Below are 27,101 nucleotides of genomic sequence, written 5' to 3'. Positions count from 1 at the left end.
GAAGGAATTCCATGACTATACATCTGCCATTCAGATGAATTTTCTTTTACATATTGCCTCTTCCAATTAGAATATGAGCCCCTTGAGAGCTATAACTATGATTTTTGTTTTACTTAGATCGCCAGCTCTTAGCACAATGCTTTGCATATAGTAACTGCTTAATAATGCTTTCCCCCTCCCCCACTCATTTACTCTTTCTAGAGTAGGGAATAGTGTGAAAAAAGGAAGAAGAGAAGGTGCAATGATATACTCAGGAGACAGAGAACAGGGGTGCAAAGTGATATGAGATCTGGTAGAAGACTCGGGTTATACCACATCGAATAAGGCCTTGTCAATCAAGGGAGGCTGAACTTGAATTAGGAGGCAATAAGAAGCTACACAGCAATGACATAGATCTGGTCATAAAAATTCTTGGTATTGAAAATGCTATCATTCTTGTGGAATGACAGATACATCATGGAAGCAGAATTGAAATGGCTTTCTTGGTATCAAGAATGGATTGGAAATGGAAAAGAGAGCATGTGGAAAAACTTATGTATCTGGGTAGGAGATAATGCTCCCATTCCAATTGCTTCACATAATAGCAGGAAGAATAGAAAGATGAGGAGTCATTACAGATTGTGTTGTGGGGGAATCAACAAGATTTGGTCATTACCAACATTTTTACTGGATGCCCCATATGCTGGGAATTCTGTCCCTTCTGTCTTCATTGGCTTCTGTTAAGTTTCAACTAAAATCCTACCCTTTCCCAAGTCCTCTAAATATACTTCTTTTCTGAAATTGTGTGTGTGTGTGTGTGTGTTGTCTCCTGTTTCTAGATAGTTGTTTCAATATTGACTCCCTGGTTAGATTTCCTTGAGGTCAGAGACTGTTGTTTTTTTGATTTATCTTTCTTTGTATTCCCAGTACTTAGTACAGTAACTTAGTACCTAGTATAGTTAACAAACACTTGTTGATCTGACTAGGTAGATGTTATATGTGAGAGAAATTGATTGTTTCTAATTTTAACCATAGAGGGATACAAGGAAATAGGAAAAAAATTATAATTATTTCATGTGTTGGGTTGGGATTTTGGACAGTGCAACCAGCCAGATATAAGATGAGAAATAATTAAAAAAAAAAAAAAAAAAAAAACTTCCTAATCTGAAAAAGTAAAATATAATAGGAAGCCTCAACAGATAGTGGATTTCCCCATTAATAGAAATCTTTGAGTAAAGGTTGCATATACCCCTTGTCTGGAATTTGGTAGAGGGAATAATGCTTTAGTATTAGTTGGACTCACTCCCTGGAGTACAATTCTAGGATCTTATGAAAACCCACTTAAAGGCCTAAATTACTGCTGCAGCAAATAGTAACACAACAACAAAAAAAAAGTGCCAGGTGTGCAGAGGAGGAATCTAATTTTAAAATATTCATTAAGTGACTATTATGTGTAATACACTAAGTTGAGTTCAGAGGGAAAAAAATTATAGGCACAGTTCTCAAAGAGCTTACAATGTCTGGTAGAGTGGAAAGAGGAAGTGGAGTCAGAGGACCTGAGTTCAAATATCAACCACTGATCCTTACTGTGTGACCTGTGCCTCAGTTTCCTCATCTGGAAAATGTGGAGGATGGTTTAGATGATCTCTGAGTTCCCATTCATCTCTGGATAAAAGATCATAATAGGAATGTGTATATATATTGATAGGCACATGCTACTTCTTCCTGAACTCAGAACACTTGTTAATTCACTACTGACTTAGCTTCTCCAAGATGAAAATAACTAGTTCAAATAGTTTTAACTAGAGACAGACCCCCAAATTATTTTTTAACTAATAACCTGTTTGATCTAAGGATTCCCTCTCCATACATCTTTATTGTTGAGTTTGGTCTTTTTTTTTTCCCAGACATATCCAATTGCCTCTGTCCTGTCCAATATTACTGCTAAATCTTTCTAGTATATTTTCATGTGAAGTTTAATAACATCCCTTTATTCACCATCCTCAGAATGGGGAAAAAAATCCCCTCACATTTTCAAAATTATAAGACCTGCTCATGTTATTGAGCACATATTTCGATCATTTAGGAAAAAACTTCAATCTATACACTTCAAATAATATACTGAAAAGGTGAGCTTTTCAGTAGCTAAGGTGCTGTCTAGCTGAGGGCCCTGAGCATCTATGATGAGCATCTCTTTGAAATAAAACTCCTTATGCCATTTTTGAGTCACACGTATAAAAGGAAGCATAAAAGAGAGGAAGCAAATTGAAGGCTCAAAGAATAAATCCTAGGAACTCTTTTCACTGATGAATCAAATTAATGAATCGCTGTGAACCCATTACCTTTAAGACAAGATTGGAAGCATTTCAAAGAGGTCCGGTGAGTATTTAGAAATCTGAGAAATCTTTCAGCAAAATATTTTGATCTGTGCTTTCCAGTCTAAGGAGAGAAAAGACAAGAATTTTCGAACTGTTGCCTGACTATTAAATCCTTGTTATCTGGCTCAAATGGATTTCAAATGTTCAAATGACAGAATTCTTATTGCCAGCTTAATGTAACTTGACTATTGCTCTGGCTCCCACAAAAACACCCTTATATACACATAATGCTCAGAGGCAAAATGGTGATTTGTAACCCATGCTGATCATATTTATTAATTCCTGTCAAATTTATTTTGATATAATTTAACTATGTTCCTTTGAACCTATTGGCCCTATTTTCTATTTTTCCATCAGTCAGTGCTGCTAATTTATCAGATTTAGAATTGGGATGACATTACTCTCACTAGGCTATTCATAACTGTTTGATTTTCCCATCCCCAGCTCATGTTCCATGTGGATAATGGTGCTGGCCGGTTCACTGCTATTTATGATGCTGGTGTCCCTGGAGCTTTGTGTGATGGGGAGTGGCATAAGGTGACTGCAAACAAAATCAAACACCGAATAGAGTTGACAGTGGATGGACATCAGGTAGAAGCTCAGAGTCCAAACACTGCATCTACATCAGCTGATACAAATGATCCTGTCTTTGTTGGAGGGTACCCAGGTGAGTTTAGATAACAACAATCAACAATAACTCACATTTGTAAAGTGCCATAAGGTTTGACAAAACTAACTAGGATTTGTGGCTCTCAGTTCTTACACAGATGTTGTATTTGTGGATTGGAAAATGTTGAAAGTATTGAAATTTAATATCAGATTCTGCAGAAAATGTGTACTAGTACCTTTAGGACCAATTTGTGTAACTCCTTCCACAAAATCCCCAATGACTTAAATGAGTGAATATCTTACGTAAAACATATGGGTTAAGTTTCATTGGTGGGAAGTTTGAGGATACAGGAAATGAATTTGGCTCATAACAGATGAAATATCTAACCTAAATTATGTTCTAAGCAGTTGTTCTTTCTGCTGCATTTTTGATTAACGTGACAGGGGAATCATAAAAATCAGTTATGAAATTACTTCTGGAGGCACTTGAAATTATTGGGTTTAACATAACTGACTTTCCCCTTCAGTTTTTAAAGAGCTCATATTTATATTACAAAGAAGTCTTAACAAAAAAAAAAATAAATAAACTGTATTTAAAAAGCCTTAGCCAGCATATTAAAAACGGCATATGAACCACAGAGTTATATGAAGTCCCCATAAACAAGACTGACCAAGATAGTTTGAATTAAGCCAAGTGCATATGATAGTAATAAATACAGTAATGATTTTTAAAACACCAAGGACTGCTTTTCATCATTGTACTATGAGGGAAATAGATCCACATTTACATATAACCTTTTTCCCCACACAAAGAAAAGCAAAATAACCATATTTTAATAATGGGGGAAATATTGGCTCAATAGGCACCCTGCATAGTTTCTATCTCCATAGTTGTTTTTGAGTTTAAATGATACTCACCTCTCTGTCACTCACATAAAATTAAAGATATTATGAATGACAATGGAACCTAACCTGTTCATTATCATAATCAGTAAGATATGAGACTGAGAATTAAACCAAAATTTTATGGGAATTCTTCCTTCCTAAAGAAAGCAACTTTTGCAGAATTATTTTTATTCCTTTGGACTTTGCAGGAAATATTTTCTCCTGGTGTAAAAACTCTTATAGAGTTTCTCTTAGAGAACTTTCTCTTACAGAGTTTCTTCATAAGAAGCTAATTTTTAGTCATCTGCTTTTAGATTCCTTATTATCTACTTGAGCAAATACAAGCTATTCTTTAAAATTCAAATTTTCAAGTTTTTCACGGCTATAAATTAATCATTTCCACCTCCTGGACTGATGCTTCTTAAAAGCTGGAATAGTAAAGAAGCATTTATATCTCATGAGCTTAAAATAAGCTTTGGAATTCTCTTTCTACAGTTTGAAACATTGATATCAAAATCCCTAGCCAAGCTAGCCTTTTAAGTTGAACTGCTGAGCTAATGAACTAACAGATATATATAGGTAACTAGAAGTCTACTCTTGCAGTAACCCCTTTGCATTTTGTTTTTCAGATGGCCTCAATCAGTTTGGTCTCACAATCAATATCCCATTCAGAGGATGCATCCGCTCACTGAAACTCACTAAAGGCACTTCCAAAGCTCTGGAAATTAACTTTGCAAAAGCCTTGGAGCTAAAGGGTGTTCAGCCTATATCTTGTCCTGCCAACTAATAGAAAGAGCTTTAAATCCCAAGTTGGGTTTTTGGAAACAAATATATTAAATAAAACAAATATGCTTTACCTACATATATGAATAAAACTTGTCGCAGCAAAATTGAATTCTCTCCATGATCCTTTCAAGTGATATCCCTTTAGGGGAGATCTCAAACAAGTTTTAGATTAATTTCTTTTGCAGACCATTAATATTGAAACAAGTTCATCTGACCAAATAAAATGATGAAATTTTCAACATGTCTAAAAGTACATTTAGAGAATAAGAATCTTCCTGCAATTTTAAAAAGTATCATTCTTTGGCCTGCTTCTAATTTTTTTATTATCATTTTCCATGTGTATCCACTTTGTCATACTAAAAGGAAAAAATGAGTTATTCTTTTCTGTGTGTACTTGGAAGAAAATCAATACACTTCCTTTTCTTCCTAGTCTTAACATTATCATTCTTACAAGAGACTTTAGATAGAGTTACAATTAGACAAATTTTTCATGTTGAAAATGCACGTAGATGGACAAGGGATTTAATTGTTTGATTTCATTATTTGAAGAGATTTACAGATTTCTGGAAGCATCTCAAAACCAAACCCTCTACATGGCTAATTAAATACACATGTGATACTATAACATTTGAGAATTTTTTAAAAAGGCTTAAGTACTTATTACACAGAGATAGAAAAATAATAATCTTTATTTGAAAAGAATATAACTAAAGAGTTGTAGTAAGAACCAGGAAGACATGGGATTAAGTTCTGCTTCAAGCTATGTGACCTTAGCAAAACACTTTACCCCTCAATGTTCTGGATAACCATGAGAAGGTGCTGACCTGTACCAATAGGAGGAGTTTCCAATATTAATGAAATTACAAATCCAATCCCTATTTTTCCTTTGAAAAGGAAAACTAATGTTGTAACAGAATGTTACAAAGACACATATATTGAACCAGAAATTTTAATATCATATGGCCAGGAAATATTTTGAGATCCAATTTCACCAGAAATAATTTTTCTTTAAAAAAAAAAAAAACTCAATTTCTAAGGTTTCGTGGTTTTCTAATGGTCACTTGGTCTAAGAACAGTCTGTTCAGGTAAGGATTAAACTGCATTCTCAAAAGGATAGTTGTATTAGAACCCACAAAATGGCCAGAGGGCTTCTCTCAAATTAATATTTTAAGGTAAGAAAAAACAACTCACTGCCTTCTTAATCAGATTCACTGTCTGTCGATATACACTATAAAACCACAGAAAACCAGAACATGAAGGTACTATTCCTCAATCTTAGTTAAAGCAATTCAACAAAGATTATTAAGTATCTACTGCATCGCACATATTTTGTAAAAGTCAGAAGATACAAAGACATCTAGGTGACGTAGTAGATAGAGTGGATAGACTCATCTTCCTAAATTCAAATCTGGCTTCAAACACCAGCTGTGTGACCATAAGAAATCACTTAATCCTTTTTGCCTCAGTTTCCTCATTTGTAAAATGGACTGGAGAAAACCATTCCAGTATCTTTGCCAAGAAAAAAAAAAAAAAAAAAAAAAAAAAGACAAGACTGCTGCCAAAAACAGTGATTGCCTTTTGCCTTTCTTTATATCAGTTACTATTGTTTTTGTAATTTTTAAATTATATCTGACTTTTCATGACTTAGGGATTTTCTTGACTTTAGGGTCATAGTATAACTTGGAGAAAACCTGGATTTTTGTAAATATTTTATTGAGCCTTTGCTCAAAGTTGTGAGAAACAGGCTTATGATTCCCTCCTCCCCACCCATTCACCACTCATCCAACTTAATTCCCCTTTCAGAATTCTAGGGATAACTTGAAGGAATTGGGGTCTCTAGACCTTATCCAGTGTGCTTCTCCATATCAATCAGCCAACTGGTATTGATTGGCTTTTGGAGGTAGCTAGGGGACATACATGTAGATGAGATTTAGGGCCAATGAGCATCACTGGACTCGGACCTGGGAATCCTTTATGAAGTGTGTATCCAGTTCACTTCTGGGTATGGCATCAACAATGACAAGTCACTCCCTTGCTTCATAATAAGTCACTCAGTGAGGTTGATTCCTTCTAAGTCTCCGCATCTTGGCTTGACAGTCCAGTCTATCTGGGTTGAGTCAAATAGGTCATTTGTCTGCTGCCCGTGCTCCTCCCTGCAGTCACCTACTGCTGCAACTTGCTCTGTTTTTCTTGGCTGACATTCCAAGTTGCCAAAGGACTCTGATGGTTTTTCATACTTTTGAAGCCCAGAAGTCATACCCTGATGATTTCTATCCTCCAATGACTCATTTACCTGAGATAAGAAAAGAATATGCAAGGGTGAATGCTGAAAACTATCTTTGCATGTATTTTGAAAAATAAAAAGCTATTATAAAAAAAGATAAGAAAAGAATAAACACAAAACAAACAGGGATACAATGTGCTAAGGGAAACATAGCAGAGGAGTGGAATCAAAAGCCCTTCAACTGGGCAGTTCCCAGAAGTTTTCTGGTCTTCTAAAGCAACTAGGGAAGAGAATAAGATTTTCTGCTCAAAACCTTAGATGTCTTTCAGTTCCATCTTTTTAGATAATTAGAAGATTCTTCATCACCCTACTACCAGTCACTCTGGTAGAAATAGCTTTACCAAGCATCCACACACTAGGCAAGGAATATTATGCATGTTCTGCATATCCCACCAGAAGAGACACAAATCATATGTGTTTTAAGCACTGAACCTCAGTCTTTAGTTCCCATCTCTTCTAGATCACATATGTTTAGCTTGAATTCTCATTCACATCTGAATAACAGGCTATTATATTCATTAAGCCACATTCCTCTCTCATGATAACTCTGGCTTCCCTTCTACTGTTTCCCCTTATACAAGTCACTTTAGTTAGTTTGTCACCTCATTATTAAGAAGAGAAAAGATGCATTAACCTTACTCCTGATCCTATCTAAGGGAAAAATTTTATCCTGAGGTCAAAATTTAGCTTCATCAAGTGCTATTCATCCATGAGCTTATGGTGAGATATTGCTTTTTATCCTATACTGATATCTATAATTCAGACTTCCTCACTCCCACTTCCTTTTTTGGTCCAATCCAAATAGCCACTCAAAAATCTTTAGAATATAGCTATATCTGTTGCCAAACAAGGGTTAGGGTGACAAAGACTAGTTCCTCTACTGGAAAAGCAAAGACTATTAGGCACATTATCAAACTTTGCATGCTTGAATATGAGCCAGTTCTTTCCTAGACCTTGATCATCCCTCGCCTTTATTCAGTTTAATACCTTGGTCACCATAAAAGAAAGAACCTTACAAATCACTCTAGTGCAAAACTTTATTTTACACATGAGAAAACCAGAGCTTGAGAAGAGAAAGAACTTGCTTCAAGGTCACAATAGCAGGGATAGAATTAAAAAGTAGCTGATAATCATGCATTTCTTTAATTAGTTCATCTTTCTACTAAACAGTTTTGTTTTTTTTGGGGGGGAAAAACCTAAAATTATCTGTACTGAGTTATTATCATTTTACAGATGAGGAAACTGAGGTTTAGGGTATCAGAGTCATGACTCAATCCAGGTGCCCTAAATCCAGGATGCTTTCCACTAACCTGCCTTTTAGTAATTAGAAATTGATGAGGGGCAGCTAGGTGGCGCAGTGGATAGAGCACCAGCCTTGAATTCAGGAGGACCTGAGTTCAAATCTGGTCTCAGACACTTAACACTTCCTAGCTGTGCCACTTAACCCCAGCCTCAGAAGGAAAAAAAAAAAAAAAAAAAAAAAAAAGAAATTGATGATAATAAGAAAGTTGCCAAAAGGGAACTGATTCTACACAAGAGAGCACAGTCAGACCAATAATAATCCAAATTGGATTTGCATCACCATTTTATTTTAAAGCTGTTGAAATTTCCTATAAATTGTATCTGCTCATTTTATATACAAATATAGAAATGTTACACACATACACTCACATCCCAATACAATCGCCTAAAACTATTATATGGTTCACTTAAAGAAGCTATAGCTTTGATTTAATACATTTTCATTATTAAGATAAATACAAAAATATGTCCCTTTCCTAATTTTAAAAATAAATGCAAGAAAAAAAGAGCAAAAAGGGAATAAGGTAGAAAAAGAAATAAAAGCAGAAGAAAGGAAAGGAGGAAGAGAAAGAAAAGAAAAATTGGATGTTTAATCTTTAAGAACTTGAATGCTTATTAAAGATTATAAATAATTTATAAAAGATCATGGCTACACATACCCACCTGAAATTTTAGACATTTTTATTCTACATAGTCTTGAATTTTCTCTCTACCAGTGGTCTTGCAGATAGATGTTTTCCTTCTTCTATTTCTACTGAGTACACCCACTATAAGCCAGAATCAAAACATATTCAACAATCAAATGTTCCATATTGTTTACCTAAGATGGCATTTCCCAATTTCACTAATTGTACATTTCATATGGTAAATTGTTTTGATGAAATAATTATTGCTTAAGAAACAAAAATAAAAAAAAATCTTCAGAGAGAAAAAAAGCTCAGAAAACAGGTTATGACTTTTTCCACTAACATTTGTTTTTGTCAAGTACTTTCTCCCTGTAGTTTAAACTCAGAGCTTCAAGCACAGCAAGGAAAAAGAAATCCTTAATCTTCACTTACTTGACAATGTTATTGCTAAGAACAGGAACATGTGACCTGTATATCATAGGTTCATCCCATCACTTAGAGTAAAGATGAAAAGTAATAAAAACTAGGTAAGTGAAAAGAGACCTGAGACAGTCCAAGCTATGATGTGTTGCTGAGGGGAAATGGAATGAAGTTCATTATTCTTTTTGACCTTCTCTAGCTAGGCCATCCATTGCTATATACAGAGAAGAAAGGAACATGAAAAGGGGAGGTTAAAAACAATTTCCTTACCATGGCATCACTCAGCTGCTTTTCTGTTTGAGGAAGTAAAGCCCCAGGAATATTTTCCTACTCAAGGAGGCATGATAAGGACTAAGAACAAAATTGGATATCTAATGACAAATTAGATAGCAGTTGAATTCAGATTTAGACCAGACAATAAGGGGAAGAAGTACAGGCAAAGAGAAGACTTAATAGAAGAGCAGATCCAATTTTTAATTTGGACAAATGCTATTTACTGGTATAATCTGTTGAGGAGGAGTGCTTTATAGTCATTGACTGAAAGAGCAGGTTATAGAGAGGAATGAATATTAACTGACAAGTAACTGTGGAGACTTTGTAATTTGATGCAGAAGAGAGGCTTACTACTCATAACATCCCCAGTAAATGGAGGGAAAAAATGAGCAAGTAGATCTGAGTATAGCACCTTAGTCAAAAACTATAGTCATTCTCTGTGGGTAAGAAGCTTATTAACTTCAGATACTCCCCAATAAAAGGTACATGTGGCTTAAGTAGTTCACTGATAGAGTTATACTCCTGGTCTACATGGGAGAAATTTCCTAACAATAATATTTCCACTGGATGTTTAACAAAGTATTGGGGATTTTAAAGACACTTGAAGACCAAAAGGAACTACAACATGACATCCAGGAGGGAGCAGCACAACTATCTGTCAAAAAGCATATTTTAAAGAGAGCAATAAAATGTCACCAGAAAACACCACAGCTTACTAGTGTTCTTAAGCCATAAGCTGCCTTATACATTAACACTGATCGCATATGTTCCCTACCTATGGATGTCTAAAACATGATCCTTATGCAAGCCATTCTTCCCACTGAGGTAATGCAAATTTGTGGGAGAGAGTACACTCAAAAGTTTAGTTCTGTTATAATGTTCTGCTATTATTATTACATTAAATTTCTTTGTTGTGAGCTATCTATCCCCCAGTTAACTAGTTACTAGTTATCAGAAAAGTATCATTGAGGTCCTACAAAGAGAATTCTGACCCACAGGTACTTCAGAACTACAGTAGATAATTGGGGGCCCATGCATAAAGTTGGCATCATATGCTACATAAAAATCCTTATGATAATTTACTGCATATTTTTGGTCTGTTTAAACTAGTATACAATTTATAACCACCCACTTCTTCAGGTTTATGTGTGCACAACATTTCCAGAAATAATATAGAAAGCATTGAAAATGTCTATAAAATCTACATAAAACTGAAGACCTTAAGAAAACAGGCAATATTTTTCATCACTTTTTAATTGAAGGGTAGTGAGATTTAGAAAAGTGAATAATTGGTTAAAAGATAGTGTAATGAGAATAGGAATTATATTTCTAGATCACAGTCTAAACTATAAAAATGACTAGCTCTAGACCAGAGGTGGGGGCATAGTTCTTAAAATTGCTAGTAATGATGCATTTTCCTGAAGTCTTACAAATCTACTCAAAAAGGATTTACACTAAAAAGTAAAGAGGTTGAAAATTCTCTGTGTTTATATACCAAACTAAATATAGAATAATGGTAAAAAGAATAACAAAGGAGTCACCCAGAAAACAAAATTCATGAAAAGATCTACCAAAATTATAATGATTAAAAAAAAATAGAGTTTTTATTTCTACACACAATTGTATGAAGTATAAGTAACTAGTTGGGTGAACAGAAGATCCAAATTCAAGGAAAAAAATTTAACATTATATTTATCATGAAGATTTGGAGAAATCTCTATAAAGAATATGATTCTGGAAAAATGAATTTTAAAAAAGAGGTAAGGGAAGAGAGGTCTGAGAAGTACTTCAGGTTAAGAAAATGTACTCATGTAACCAAATCTAGGAACCAGATGGTGGTGAGCATTCTGGCTAAAATCAACAGAGATAAAAAACTGGGGCAATATTTTCATCTGAACGTATTGCAAACAACCTGAAGAAACATGAGTTTAGGAAACAGATCACAAGCCTTCCATGGAAGCATGAGAACAGATTTCAATTATTTGGGCATCAGTGGAAACGAAACTCTTTTCTCTACCAAATCCAGAACAATCAATAATTTGTCCTTTTGCCATCATCATCATCAAAGTGTTTCAAGGATTTGCAAAGCCATTTACATATTATCTCATTTATTCCTCACAACAAATCTGTGACAGGGATATTACTATTATGCCTTTTTTATATATGAGGAAACTGAGGCTGAGAGATTAAGTGACTTGCCCAAGTACACACAGTTAGTGTCTGAGGCAGGATAGGAATTTAGATCTTCCTGTCTCCAACTCCAACACTTTATACACAGCACCACTTAGCAACAATCTTATTGAAAATTCTATCATTCAAGACAAAGAGAAATAAATGAGAGAAAATTCTATTTTAAATTTGATTTTCAACAAAGAGGAGGAGTAACTGTTATTATGTTAGAAATAATTAGGAATTAGAATTCCTAATTCATTTGGAATGAAGGGAAAGGGGAAAGGGAATGATCTCTTCCCATCTTAGAATTTATGATATTGGAAAGGAGTGTGGACATATATAGTCTGATATATATACCTGTGACTTCAAAAAAACTATAGGTAATATTCATGGATTTTAATGTATTTTTTTAAACTAGCATTATGACCAATACATCCAAAAAAAAAGTCAGAAAATATATACAGTGTTCTATATCTGTGCACTTCCCACCTCTGTATAATGGCAAGTGAGAATGTTATCTCTTCTTTGGGGTCATGCTTGTTCTTTGTAATTCTATGACATTTGCTTTTGATTGTCTTATAAAGTGCTTATTTTATCATGATCTGCATCTATATGTGTGTGTGTGTGTGTGTGTGTGTGTATGTATATTGTTTTCTTAGCTCTTATTACTTTACCCTGAATGAATTTGTATAAACTTTTCCCCCCTCTGTATTTCTTTTATTAATTATTTCTTAGTCATTCCTCAATCAATGGGCATACTTGTTTTTTTGCTACTACAAAAAATATTGGCATACTATAATTATTTTGCTGAATACAGAAACTTTCTTCTTAACAATTACTTTATTTGATATAACTAGTAGTGATCTCTGAGTCAAAGAATATGGATATTTTAGTCACTTCTAATAATTTCAAATTGCTTTCAAAAATAGTCATACTGATTTATAGCTCCATATAATGTACTAGATTTTCTATCTTCTTACAATCCCTACAATATTAATTATTCTTTTGTTCTTTTTGCCAATTTATTTTTGATTTGTATGTTTCTTATTAGTATTAATTTAGAGCACTCTTTCATATGATTATTAATCATTTGCAATTCCTTTGAGAACTCTTTGCTCCATCCTTTGATTATTTATTAGGGAATGGCTTTTTTTTTTCTTATATCTATATATCTGTTAGTTGTTTCACTAGAGGTTTTAAGCAGGGGCTAAATACTTGTTCAAGATTTTGTAGTGAAGATTTCTATATATGTCCAAAAAGGAATAGATATTTTCTAATGCTTCTTTCAGCTCTAATATCTTGTATTTCTATAAAAACTAGAAGATAAACTTTGGAAACAAATCCTCATCTAAATAAAAAGTAACATAAACATCATATATTACCTTAGGTGGGGGGGGGGAGCTTCTTTTCAAAAAACTTCAAATGTTAATCATGCAGAAAACATGCAATTCTGTTCACCAAAGCCAACCTGATACGTGATGACTTGAGTTTTCTTAACCCACAGTTTTTTCTTTTGCTCCTTTCTATTTTCTATTAGCAACAGTTAAATAAGTCACTATTCTATTCTGCTTCACAGGAAGCAAGATAAGTGAATATTTCTCAGGTCATATTTGTGAGATTAACTAATAAAATATTACTTCCAACTAGCTGTGCATGATAAAAATCACTTCCCCAGAACATCATCTACAACTAAGGAAATCTATTTTACTCAATTAATTAACAATAAAGATCTATTAAATGTCTTCCATGTGTCAGGCATTATATTAGTTGCTGGGAATCCAAAGACAGAAAAGATACAGAACCTGCCCTCAAAGAGTTTATATTCTATCAAAGGAAACATGTAAATAGATATAAATAAATACAAAATTTAAGAAGATAAGGCCTAGATTTGTGAGTTCACTGACATAGGGAACTTGTAGCCAGGGCTCTCCTATTACTAAGGTAAGTTAGCACCTTCAATGCAATTTATACTCTTACAGAATTATCTGAGGGCATAATAAATAGATAGTTACATAAGTAAACAAATGGATGGATAGATGGATAATTAAAAATAAAAAGTTAAATGACTTGCCAAAGGACTTGATTCCAAATATTCTTGACTCTGTGACTACTTCTACTACTCAATGCTGCCTCTCTCACAAAATGTACATAAAGTAAAAACAAGATAGGTTTTTTGAGGGAACAAGACAAAGATACAGTTAAGTTACTAGTAGAATTATGAAAGGCCTCATGAAGGGACCTTTAATTGATCTGAGTTTAATTGAAATAATTTTAAGAGCCTCCACTCAAGTCCTATCCTACTAGCCAATTATGACTTAGATGTTCATAAAAGATGTGTCCATGGAGTACAAACTGCATTAATTTCTACCAATCTAAAAAAGTTTTAAATACTAGCCCTGTATTAGCCTGGACTTCAGTTTTCCAAGAACCAGCCAACCAATCAGCTCCTTATCAGGTGGGTTCCAAGCAGAGGAATTTTTCTTCCCTGGTAACTTTCAAAGGCACTAACAAATAGAAAAGTTCTGACCTATTTTGCTGGAAAGATAATCCATTGTGTTTAAATTACAGATCACTAGAAAACAGAAGTGATTTTTAGGAGACATTTACTTAATACATTTCCCTTGTTAAAGGGAAATAACAGCTTTTGAAAACATCATTAAGTATGCTTTGATCACTAGATTTGTACCTAGAGCTGTATCACAGACAGTAGAGGGGGAAAAATAGTTCCTACACCCTAGGAAATGATGATCTTCATTCCTTCAAGAAATGCTTGAGTGCTTCCTGATTCACAGTTCTGGAAAGGATCTTAGATAACTAAAGAGAAACAGGAAAATTCTAGAAGTTCACTAGAATAGAAAACTATTAGAAATTCTCCTGATCCTAGGATTTGAAAAGGAAACAACTGAAAAGACTTTATTTTCACAAATGAAAACAGTGAAGAGATGGTGAATGACTTGAAAAGTCTCACAGCTGGTTAGTAGTAGAACTAATATTAGAACTCAACTCTCCTAACTCCCAGTGCAATTCTTTGTCATGATACACAAAGCATTTGTAGTTCAGGAAATTCTTTATAGAGAACAGCACCAAACTATATACAAAAAGGTATAACTACATTTTGAAAAGGGAGGTGAACAGGCAGCCTGATAGGCCAGAAGGAAGGAAGAAAAGAAAGTTTAGGAGGAAGAAAAAGAAAGCACTTATTAAATATTTGTTGTTGCTGCTGTTGAGTCATTATTTATTTGTGACCTCATTTAGAGTTTTCTTGGCAAACATATTAGAGTGGTTTTCCATTTCCTTTTCCAGATTCTTTTACATATGAGAAACTGAGGCAAATGGAATTAAATGATTTGCTCAGCTAATGTTTATCAAACAGTACTAAGCATTGTGCTAAACTTTAGCGTTACAATTAGAAAATTAATGCAATCTCTGGGCCTAAGGAATTCACATTCTATCTAGAAGAGGTACATTTAAAAGACTAAAGATGCAAGATAGATAGAAAGGCTTTTTGTTGTTATATGAACAATGTTAGGCCATTGATTTAAAGAACAAAGATATCAAAAATAGGTAGAATCTGTACTAGACCATTTAATATTTAGAGGACAGGAATAAAGTACTGTTGATGGGGAGAATCTGAAAAGTTATTTCAAAAGATATGAGCTGATTGAAAATTATTTCATGTTTAAATCATTCTAGTAATGGCAACAAGTATGACATATTTAAACATGCTCTTCTATTTTGAATAGCAATGATATACACATGCAGAGCATTTTCATATCTAGGAACTTGCAAAGTGATGGTAAGCATTTGAAAATCTTTTATAGTCTTTATAGGAAGATATTATATGTGAACTTCAAAACTAATTCTGAACAGAAAGGTTTCTTCAACAAAGCTACAAAATATTTAGCAGTTGATTAAATGCTGATGGATTAAAAAAAAAAAAAAAAAAAAAAAAAAAAAAAAAAACCTCTTCTTTCATCAATTCTAGCCAAACCCATCTGTTTCATAAATCAATCTAAATTGCTATATAATTTTAAAACCTTATATGTCCTCTTAGTCTTGAAGTAAAATGTTTGGGTTTTGTGTTGATTGGAACCTCACATTATGTGAATGTGAAAAAATTTACTTTTTTTTAATGTGTGGGCTACAATTTATTCCATCTAATTCATTTTTGAAAGGCTAAGAGAGCTACTTTTATCCATAAAAAGAAGCTAGTCATTAGAGAAAAACCTCCCTCAGGAATTATTTCACAATAATCTACACGACCTTTTTTCTTTCTTTCTTTCTTCCTTTTTAAAAATTTTTTTTACTAATCATAATTATCTGGAACAAAATTTCTCTATTCTTACATTTAATAATAGTGGAACATGGTGAACAGGATTTATAGTCATTTGCCATTAGTGGAGTAAGTAACATGTTTTCCAGACTTTGATTCACCTTCAATGACAAGAAACCTATTATCTCCCAAAGTAGTCTATTCCACTTTTGGACACCTCTAATCATTTAGAAATTTCACTTTATATCAAGCTTAAATTTACCATTGTGCAATTTTGCTCTTTTGTTCTGCCCTGGGAGCCACATAAAATAAGCCTAAATCCCTGTTCCTCAGGACAATTTTTTCAAGTACTTGAAGACAATAATTACATCACATCTCTTTAAGATAAACACGTCTACCAAGATGACCCAAAGCCCTTTGCTGTTTCAGTTGATCATCTCCAAATGCTTTGGAGTTTAAAGTTGTCCTTAAATTGTAAGGCTGGAACTGAAGACAACACTGTAGATATGGTCTCTTCAGAGTAGAATTCAGAAGACTAATACAGAGTACATTCAGGCCAAAATCATGTAAGCTTTTCGTGCTGCCATGGCACTCTCTTAAATAGTACTGCATTTCGAGTCTATATAACCCCTAGATTTCTTTCAGACAATCTAAAACTATGCACTCCCTATCTTTTACTTGTGAAGTTGCTCTTTTTTAACACAAGGGTAGGAAAGCACTTATCCTGGTGTCTTATTAGATCCAGCCCGATGTTCTCTACTGTCAAAATTGTTTTGGATCCTGAGTCTGTCATTCAATGTGATAGCTATTCTTTTGTTGAGCTTTGTGACATTGGATATTTTTATAAACTACATCTTTAAAATGCTATTAATGAAAAAAATTCAGACAAATCCATATACTGATTGCTAGGGCAATCCACAGGTAACCTCTTAGAAAGCTGATATCAAGCCATCATGATCATCTTTGAGTCTAGGCATCCAGTGCCTGAATTCATCTAAAAGTACTAACATCCATCTCCATCTTTTCCACAGGAATAACATTAATACTTAATAATAGGTAACATTTACATGGCCTCCTATGCACCAAACACTGTGCTGAGTGACTTAACATTATCTCATTTGCTCTTCCCAACAACTTTGAGAGATAGGTGCCATGATTATTAATCCACATTTTGTTGTTATTGTTCCTTCCTTCTCAAAGAGAACCAGTGAAATCACAAGGGAGATATCTTGATTTGAATGTGAATTGGATTTTAAATGAGGCAAAGCTACACAAAGTCATAAGCCTTTCTCTCTCCTCCATAATCATCTTGATACAGTAGCATTTTACAGTTGAGGAAATTCAAATAAACAGAAGTCAAGTGACTTGAAAGGTCACCTAACTAGTAAGTTCTGAGGTGCATTTGAAGTAGGTCTTCTTTAGTTTCCTTATCTGTAAAATGAGCTGAAGAAGGAAATGGCAAATCATCCAAGTATCTTTTCCAAGAAAACCCTTAACTGGATCACAGTCAGACACAATTAAAATGACAACTATATTGTTCATTCAATATTCCTTTGATGCATTTAAGAATTTTGAACAAAATGTACATGTATCTCATTCTCTTTCCTTTTTTGAAAATCAAAATATTCATTCTTAAATATCTGGCTAAAATCAAGGCAAAAATCTAAAACATTCTCCAAAGCCTAGTGAGCCTTTAAAAAAAAGAGAGAGAAGAAACTAAAAAGTAAAGTAATAATTATGAAAATAATCAGTGATATTTATATAGCACTTTACAGTTTACAAAATATCTTTTAATTATTATGTCATTTGATTCTCATCACAATCCTGTGAAGTGCATATTACAGGTATCATCTCCATTTTTACACATAAGAAGAATGAGACAGAAGTAGAGTGAATTGGTAAGAATTAATTAATTCAGGCTATTCACTGAAAGGTCAAATATTGAAGCTGAACCTTAAATACTTTGGTCACATAATGAGAAAATGAAACTCAGTGGAAAAGATACTGATGTGTGTTTGTGTATGGGGGGAATTGAAAGCTAAAGGAAAAAAGGATGGCAGAGAATGAGATGAAAATATAGTATCATGGAAATATGAACTTTATCTGGCTTCAAGAGATCGCAGGGGATAGAATGGCCTAGTGTGTGTGGGGTCACATGAGTCATTCCTTATTAAACAACAAAATAGCTTTATTTAAGGAAGTCATGTACATTGGGAGGTACATCTTTAATAGAACACCAAAAGATTCTCCTTCCATGCCTAGCCTAAGGCTTATATTTTACTTATGTAAAAAGATAGCAATTGAGTAGGATTAGGCAAGGTCACAAGCTCTTTAGCCAGCTTCATCAACTTGTAGAGGTCCTAGAATGAACAGTTTCATTCATTTTTTTTTCCACTTTCACTTTTATTGATGTGTTTTATTTTCATATTACTTAAATTTATGTATTACTATGTAAAATGTATGGGATTGCCTGTCATGGGAGGGAAGGAGTGGAGGGAGAGGGGGATAATTTGGAAAAATGAATACAAGGGATAATATTATAAAAAAAAAGATAATTGTATAAATATGTTTACATATATTGAATATTGTATAGCATATATTGGATTGCTTACTATCTAGGAGAGAGGGTGGGGGGAGGAGGGGAAAATTTGGAACACAAGGCTATGCAACTGTCAATGTTAAAAAATAATGCATGCATATTTTTTGAAAATAAAAAGTTTTGATAATAATTAAAAATATGTATTACTTCTACTTTATAAGAGCTTTCTTGTAACAATATAAAATAAGTAAAATTAATGATATAGTGATCTCATCTGAAAGTTCATTAAACATTTCACATCTCTAACATTTTGTAACAGAAATCAATGCTTTCCCCAAAACATCTCCTAACACCCCCCCCCAGAAAGAAAAAGAAAGAAAAGAAAAAAAAGCAAATTTCTTATAATAAATGTGCATAGTTAAACAAAACAAATTCTCCTGATAATTATACATAAAAAATATGTTTCATTCCATACTCTAAATCCATCAACTCTCTAACATTTCATCATAAGCCCTTTAGAATAATGAACTGCTATTGAATTGATCATAATTCTTATGGCTTTCAAAGTTGTTTGTTTTTGCAGCATTACAGTTTATGGTGATGTTACTTTAAAAAGTACTCTTCTGGTTCTCATTTCATTCTTCATTAGTTTAAAAAAATCTTTAAATTGTTCATTTTATGCTATTGATGTTATAGTATAAATTCTTCTGATTTTGCTGGTCATTCATTATCAGTTTCTTTAAGTCCACTCCTTTTCAAAATTATCTATTTCATTATTTCCAACAGCACAATAAAATTTAATTTCATTCATATGCCACAACTCATTCACCCCTTACTCAATTCTTGGATATCTTCTTAGTTACCAGGGTTTTTGGGGTTTTTTTTGGTTTGTTTGTTTTTGTTTTTTGCCTGCACAAAAACTGCCGAGATATATTCTCTCTCTCTCTCTCTCTCTCTCTCTCTCTCTCTCTCTCTCTCTCTCTCTCTCTCTCTCTCTCTCTCTCTCTCTCTCATTTAACATTAAGACCATTTTCCTTTCTGGGAAAAAATCTCTTTTCAAAATAGACATGACAGAATTATGGCTGAGTGAAAGAATATGTACTGCTCAGTAACTTTTTGTATATAATTCAAAATTGTTTTCTCAATTCATAAGACTATCAACAGTGTATCAATGTGTCTATTTTCCTACAGCCTTTCCAACATTTGTTATTTTGATTTTTTGCCATTTTAATCACTCTGATGGATATGAGAAAGAATCTCAAAATTGCTTTAATTTACATTTTTCTATTTAGTAGTGATTTGGAGAAGTTTTTGATGTCTGTAGATAGCCTGGGTTTCTTCTCTTGAGATTTGCCTGCTCACACAATTAGACCTGAATGAGATGAGGTGAGATCTTTCAAGACAGTTGTGAAAATCGAGTAAGGCTTCATCTACTTCAGAGTTCGAGTAGGCCTGAAGGACTCTGAAGTTCGAGCAAAGGGCATTGCCTTCCCCTCCTATGATATCTCCCTATTTCATCCAAATATGGGCAACTATGTACTTATTGGTCAAGTTCAATTTCATGGGTAGATCTCGCGTTTAGAATGTAAGACTCTCAGCCAATGAGGATGAGGGTCAGTGGTGGGAGGGGGCGTTTTGCGTTAGGGATTAAAGGTGCTGTCCTGCCCACAGGAGGCGCTTCCTCTCTTGATAGTCTACTCGAAGAGTGGGACGCCCTTCTCGCGAGAATGTACAATAAACTTTGCTTTTCTCTAGAGCTCTCTCCAGCTTTTTTATTAAATGGTGACCCCTCACCATTTCCGTACCACACAGACCAATTACCAGTTAGGGAATGGCTCTTTTTCTTACGAATTTGGATCAGTTACTTACATAAATATTGGAAATGAGATCTCTTTCATTTAACAATCATTTATCAATCATTCATTAAGCATAGTCCTTGCACAAATCTTTTTTTTTTTTTTTTTTTGTCAAGAACCAGGGAAGAAATAAATAACTAAAATGTAGTTAATGCTCTTATGTAAGCTTTCAAACTGGAACATGAATTGACATTTGTTCTTTCACTCCAGGTATTAGAAGATGTTTGTTACCAAAAGATTTTTTTTTTCCCAGTGTCAAATTCTGGTTTTTGCTTTCATCATTCTTCCCTCCAGTTTCCTTCATTTTTTCCTCCAAACAACAATCTCTGTTAACCATTAAATCAATTTCATTTCTGAATAAAAAATAAATACAAAGAAATACCAACAATTTTTCCTCTCTCTCTCTCTCTCTCTCTCTCTCTCTCTCTCTCTCTCTCTCTTTGTGTGTGTGTGTGTTCTTTCCCTTTTAATCTCTCACTTTTTTCTATTTCCTCCATTCTCTCTCACATGTTTTCTCTGTCTTTTTTCTCCTTATCTCTAGCTCTGCTACCTCTTTTTCTCTTTTTTTTTTCTATTTCCTGTCTTTCTTTTCATTTCTATCTGTCTCTCTTTCTCTCTATCTGCTAGGCTGTGATCTCTGACTTCTTATGCCTCAAAATCTAGACAGGATTGAGGAAATCTGAGTTACATTTCTATTCCTAGATGTAGTGAGGGTGAAAATGACCATTTTAATTCAAAAGTATCATTATTCAGAAAGTTGTTCCCCACATTTTAATACTGCATCCCAAGGACTTATGTTTTAACCTCAGACTGACATGTTGACATGATGTTCTTTCATTTTAATATTGTGGCACTCAAATTGAGGGATTAGCATGGAGATAACTAGGTGGTACCAATAAGAGTATTATCAGTAAGAATATTAGACCTGGAATCAAGAAGTCTAACTTTAAATCTGTTCTTGGACATCTATTAGCTGTGGGATCTTGGATAAATCATTTTACCTCATTCTGCCTCAGTTTCTTAATCTGTAAACTAGAGATAATAATAGCACTCACCTCTCAAAGTTGTGAGGATCAAATGAGATAATATTTATAAAGTATTTTCTAAACCTTAAAGCATTATATAAGTACTAGCTATCATTATTAACATAAATATATTAGAAAATATAACAAATTGCCATTCTCACTTTTATTTTTCATTACCATTCTCCATCCATTTTGCGTTCTTTTTACTTTTATCTTTCGCTTAGGATTAATTTGGTGATATCAAAGAATAATAATAGCTTGCTATGCACTAAAAGGTTTATAAAATGCTTGACAGGGGGGCAGCTAGGTGACGCAGTGGATAGAGTACCAGCCCTGAATTCAGGAGGACTCGAGTTCAAATCTGGTCTCAGACACTTAACACTTCCTAGTTGTGTGACCCTGGGCAAGTCACTTAACCCCAGCCTTAGGAAAAAAAGAAAAGAAAAGAAAAAAAAAATAAAATGCTTGACATATTATCTCATTTAATCCTCACAAAAATGCTGTGAAATAAGTGATATAATTACCTCCATTTCACAGATAAGAAGACTAAGGCTGAAATCTATTAAGTAATTTATCTAGAATCACACAACTAATGTGTGAAGCAGAATTTAAATTCCTCACTTTGGATCTCACCTTATATCCACTGTGCCACCTAATAGCTATAATTTTCATTATAGGATTTTGCTTTGGGTAGTTCCTCTACTGTCTAATCACAACTGGTAATAATCACACTGGTTCTTAAAGCTATCAAAATGGAACAAGCTTGGATTGAGTCTACCAAGTGAACAGTGATAATCTGCAGCCATACATCTGGTCCTCTGAATACTGATGTCTCCACAAGTTCAGAAAGACCCATCTGCGGGGCAACAACTTTCCTATCCACAGAAAACCTCAGTCACATCTACTACCAATTCATGGCATAGATTGAATATCTACCTACACTGACAAAACAAGGTTTCCTAAAAGTATTGAAGTAAGTCTAGGAGATGGACTTTAGGAGATGACAATTGCCATTTATTTGTCTTTGGTTGTCCTCAGGTAGGGCTCTCAATTTTGATTCCTCTGTTTTCATTTCAAGTGCCAACAGTATTCATTTTTAGGTTAACTCCACTCATCCATTCCCAGGGATTTAAGGTGAGAATAGAAAAGTAGTGGCCATGAAATCCAGATAATCTCTGTCCACATAGCTGGCAGCTTATTACAAAATCATTTCATTAGACTACTTGGCTATGGGGATGCATTGGCTCTATCAAACATATCTTGGTGTTCCCTAATGATAAATCCATTTAGTACAGAAGATAAATTTCAGTTTGATGTTAAGATAAGAGGAGATTATCAACTAAGTGATTCTAGGGGCATAATAGCAAAGACAGAAAAGAGATTAGAATGCTTGACCTGGGACCCTATAGAATATAGCTATACTTGTTCAACTTCAAGAATCCAACTGGGAACCGGTTTCTTGGGAGGCTGAAAAGATGCTTTCCATGACTATGGTGGTTTCTGGTTATTTTGGGGAATATATGAACTAGCTACTATCACAGAACCATGATGGGGGAGGAGGGGAGTACATGGGGGAAGAAACACTTTTTCTTTCCTTTTTATCATGTGCATTTATAGGCACTAGATCTCAGTTGATTCTATTTCCCATACCAAGAATGAATTTCAGATTTTCTCTGCTAAGATTTCAAGTTTTTTTTTTTCTCTCTTATTTTGCTTGTTAAGAAATATAAGCAGAAAATAAATAAAGAAGAAAGTCAAACTGACCTAAATAACAATTTGCCATGTCTTCTGCAGATTTAATTTGAAAGTGCTGATAAAGGAACTAGAGTTCCTTCGAGGCAACTATGTAATTACAAAAGAAACACTCCAGAAAACTAAAATGGCTAATATATTTAAGGTAATTCCTTGTGAACAGACTTCTGCCACTACCATCCATTTTATTATTGTATTTCTCAATTGCCTTCTTGTAGTTCTCTAACAAAGGTCTCAATTCAATCTCTTGGTATTGTTGGGAGCACTTGCCCAGAGTAATGACACCTGACAGTAGGATGGCTTTATTCTACATACAACTTACTTTATGTTGTCATTACCTTGTCTTTTATAAGCAGACACTGAATCTCATATTAGCCCTTTTTTTCATATTAGCCTTTAACAGTACAATTTAGAGGGCATTTTCCAGGAAATCTTGGAAGTTAATGGGAATAGATTTATTTATTTATTTTTAGTCATTTTAGTCATTTAGTCATATTTATAGAATCACAAAAACACAGATCATTGACATTCTAAGGTGGGCCTTGAAAATGGAGAAAAGAGATCTTAGTGCTCCCTTTACATTAGAATGGCATCTCCAGGGCAGAACAGTAGGCACAGTATTACCGTGCCACTATACCCTTAGTAAAATTGCTCCCTGCCTCCCTTAGATGGTTCCACTACCTAGATCTATGGTTCATCCAATAAGCATGAAGAATATAATTCCAATCCCTTCCCACCCAATGAAGAGTTGAAAGAGGTTGTTTGCAGAAATGAGAATGATCATAGTAAATAGGAATGTGATTAGATATTTGAAAAATCAGTGGATAACATGGTGCTGCCAACAATTTAGTTAAATTCCACTTATTTGTAACTCAGAGACCATAGAATGTTTAAAGTGGAGGAGGCTACTTCCTAGATTACTCCTATTCTTTCCACCCATCATTTACTCTACCCCACTCCCTCAGATTGAGTGAAGAAGCACTTCTGCAGATGAATGGAAACAATTGCAGTTTCCCACTAGTTCATTCTTTTTGGAATCACTGAATCAGAGTTTAAATTCAGGTCTTATTATTTAGTATCTTGATGAAGTGACTTCAGTTCTCTGGACCTCTGTTTCTTCAGCTATAAAATAAAAGTCTTCAGATTTCCTCTAAGGTCTCTTACATCTCTGAAACTTAAGATCCCATGGCCATGAGCAATGAATTCAGATATTAATAATAATAGACTCATATTTCTCAGACACCATCCTTCACACTTTCCTCTCCCAGACCATTCTTTCCTTTGAGGCCACTCTTATTCAATGAGTTGGAATAATTTGTCTTTTTTCCCCTGCCACTTAACAAAAAAATACCAGCAGTTAGTATACCCATGTTGTAATCCCTATTTTAAAAAGCCATCATTTTCAGATTGACACTGATAAAAATTAGGAATACTTCTATTCTTAATGCTTTTCAAGTTAAGTTTCATGTGTCAAACATATCTTGGTATCCCCTTATGAAACATACATTTAGTACAGAAGATAAATTTCAGTTTGATGTTTAGATGAGAGAAGATTATGAACAAAGTCATTATGGCATATTTTTTTCAAAGCTGAAAGCAGAAAATGGATGTGTCTTCTCTCTATTTCTCACCAACTCTACCCACTCTTCACATAGTTAAGGGAATAGAGTAAGAAATCTGTACCAAGAAGAAATAAATCCCATGTGATTGGTCTTTTGAGCCAAGGGTTACACTAATAAGAGAAAAAAAGGGCAAATAATAGGAAATGAGATATAGAGTTTTGTGGGGTATTCATTTTTTATGTTTTGCTGTGTACACCTCCCCCCACACACACACATGGAAAATATACTTTTTTGGCATTTAAATTCAGAATAAATTTAATTTTTAAAATAATCAAATAAGGATCTGAGAACAGATTAGTTGCTTCATATTGAGGACCTAATAGTTTGCTGGTATCCTATGCAGTCATGGTGATTCTCATTATCATGTAATAGTAAACATCCAATATACTATGCATGGAATATGCCTATATCATGGCCACTTTGGGTAAGATGAGTGTTTTGAGATCTTGATTAAGGGCATACACTTTAGTCTTTTATTTAAAGCCTTCTTGTTTATTATCTTGTGCCTGCCCCCCTACTCTACCCACTCCCCTCAACATGTATAGAGCAACTACATCAAAGAAGACAGACAACTGAGCATTAAGAGCTGTCCCCACCAGAGTGATAACCATCCAACTTCCCACAACCTCTTTATGCCTGTCCACCAAGTAAACTGATACTCCTCTGTTTTTTTTTTTCTTGCACTTAATGTTCAAGAGAGTTCTAGAGAAATCTTGACATATTTGAAAGACAGGAAGAGAGTGTTGGAGAAGGTAAGCACTCTTTAAAGTCTATTGCATGGGTTCATATGGACTAACCAGAAGCCTCTAGCCTCAAGAGCTGAAAGCACCTATCTCTCCAGAAGTAATCAGGAACTAGGATCAGAATGTGTTGAAACAATCCCCTAGCCTGAGCATGTCACAGGAAGTAGCTAGGGTATGCAGGACTATCCTCAGAATAAGACACTTACAATTCAAAATATCAGGTTAGAAATAAGGTGATTAACTAGTTTTCTTGGTATAGCTTCCTAGTAATAGTACTACCTACAAAGTAATTCCTATATCTACAAGCATGTGAATGTAGACTCTATGCCCCCTTAATCCCAATTTGATCCTTCCTTCTGAGAGGAGTAATTCATTTTGGATCCCTACTCGATTTCCAATCAGTACTAACCAATTTGCTGAAATCATTTCAAGGTTCTGTATATAAGACCCTCAAACTGTGAGCCACAGATTCTAAGTTCCCTTCCTTAACTATAGGAAGTTAACTAAAGACCCTCCAGCGTTGTTTTGCCTTGTGATGATGTCCAATCTCATCTTGGCAAAGGTGAAAACTACATGAAAAATATCCCAAAATATTCAGTATAATTATAGCAGATAATATAGCTTGTGGCCATCATGGTTGAGTTGAAGGAAGAGCATTATAAATATAGAGGGTGGGATGATCAGATGGCAGAATACTCGATCATATATAAAGAATTTTCTCTATGGGACAGGGAACAGACACCAGCTCAGGCAGAGAGATTTATTTCCGAAAGGATTTGAAGGACTTGCCTGAAAGAATAGAGTGCCAAGGCTAACATTCCCTGGGTTTATTTTTTGTTGTTGTTGCTCATAAACTGGTCTGCTAGCATAAGATTGAAAGTAAACTGGGTCAGTGCATTCAGCAGCTGAAGACAGAGCTCTGAGCTTTCAGAGATCAGAAAGGCACTAATGGAGCTGATAATTTCCAGTGTGAAGAGATCTCTCTTAATGGAGGTTGGCTTGGAGGTGGCCCAGTCAGGCATCTACTAACCTAAAGAGATCTCTAACTTCTGCTGAGGTTGAAGCCATAAAATGAGAAGGAAATCAAAGAAGTTGTACCAATGATAAAGTCTGTGGACAGGAATGCTTTGTTCCTTTTATGTGAAGGGTGTGGTATTTAAATCTGCCCTTTAGTTCTCCAAAGGTCTAATATACCCAATTGTCAACCTGACTCAGGGGTAATTAGATCCCATCTTCTGGGTGAAGCACCAATGCTTTAGTTTTGGATCTCCCTACATACTCACAACCATATGGGCATTAAGTGAAATTTATGCAGGAGATTGAAGAAGTTGTGATTCAGGCAAATCTTGCTGTCAATGGAATTGTTGTTCATCCTTCATTTTTTGAAGACCAATACACAAATTACAATGATGTTAAGATTTGCCCATAAACTGGATTTAAGTGAGATAGAATTCCACAAATTATTAGTCCTGTTATTTTCTAGAGTCATCGAAGTCCAGTAGCAAGACAAAAGATAATTATCCTTTCAGCCAAAGACAGCAGTATTTAGCTTTTTCAGTGTCTTACCAAGTTCTAAG

The 27,101-nt window shown here is 34.3% G+C and overlaps 1 protein-coding gene across 1 annotated transcript in view; it reads left to right on the top strand.

Annotated features, from left to right (window-relative positions):
* Window positions 1–4,741, top strand: part of LAMA2 (laminin subunit alpha 2) — a 784,999-nt gene extending 780,258 nt beyond the window's left edge. Inside the window, exons 62-63 of the mRNA XM_074309868.1 lie at window positions 2,802–3,024; window positions 4,481–4,741. Coding sequence (XP_074165969.1) covers window positions 2,802–3,024; window positions 4,481–4,638 — 381 coding nt within the window. The 3' untranslated portion in view covers window positions 4,639–4,741. The remainder of the gene's footprint in view (window positions 1–2,801; window positions 3,025–4,480) is intronic.
* The last annotated feature ends 22,360 nt before the right edge of the window (window positions 4,742–27,101 follow it).

Source organism: Sminthopsis crassicaudata, chromosome 4, assembly GCF_048593235.1.
Source record: "Sminthopsis crassicaudata isolate SCR6 chromosome 4, ASM4859323v1, whole genome shotgun sequence".
Classification (NCBI taxonomy): domain Eukaryota; kingdom Metazoa; phylum Chordata; class Mammalia; order Dasyuromorphia; family Dasyuridae; genus Sminthopsis; species Sminthopsis crassicaudata.
Note: the sequence above shows the minus strand (reverse complement) of the source record. Positions and strands in the feature narration are given on the sequence as shown.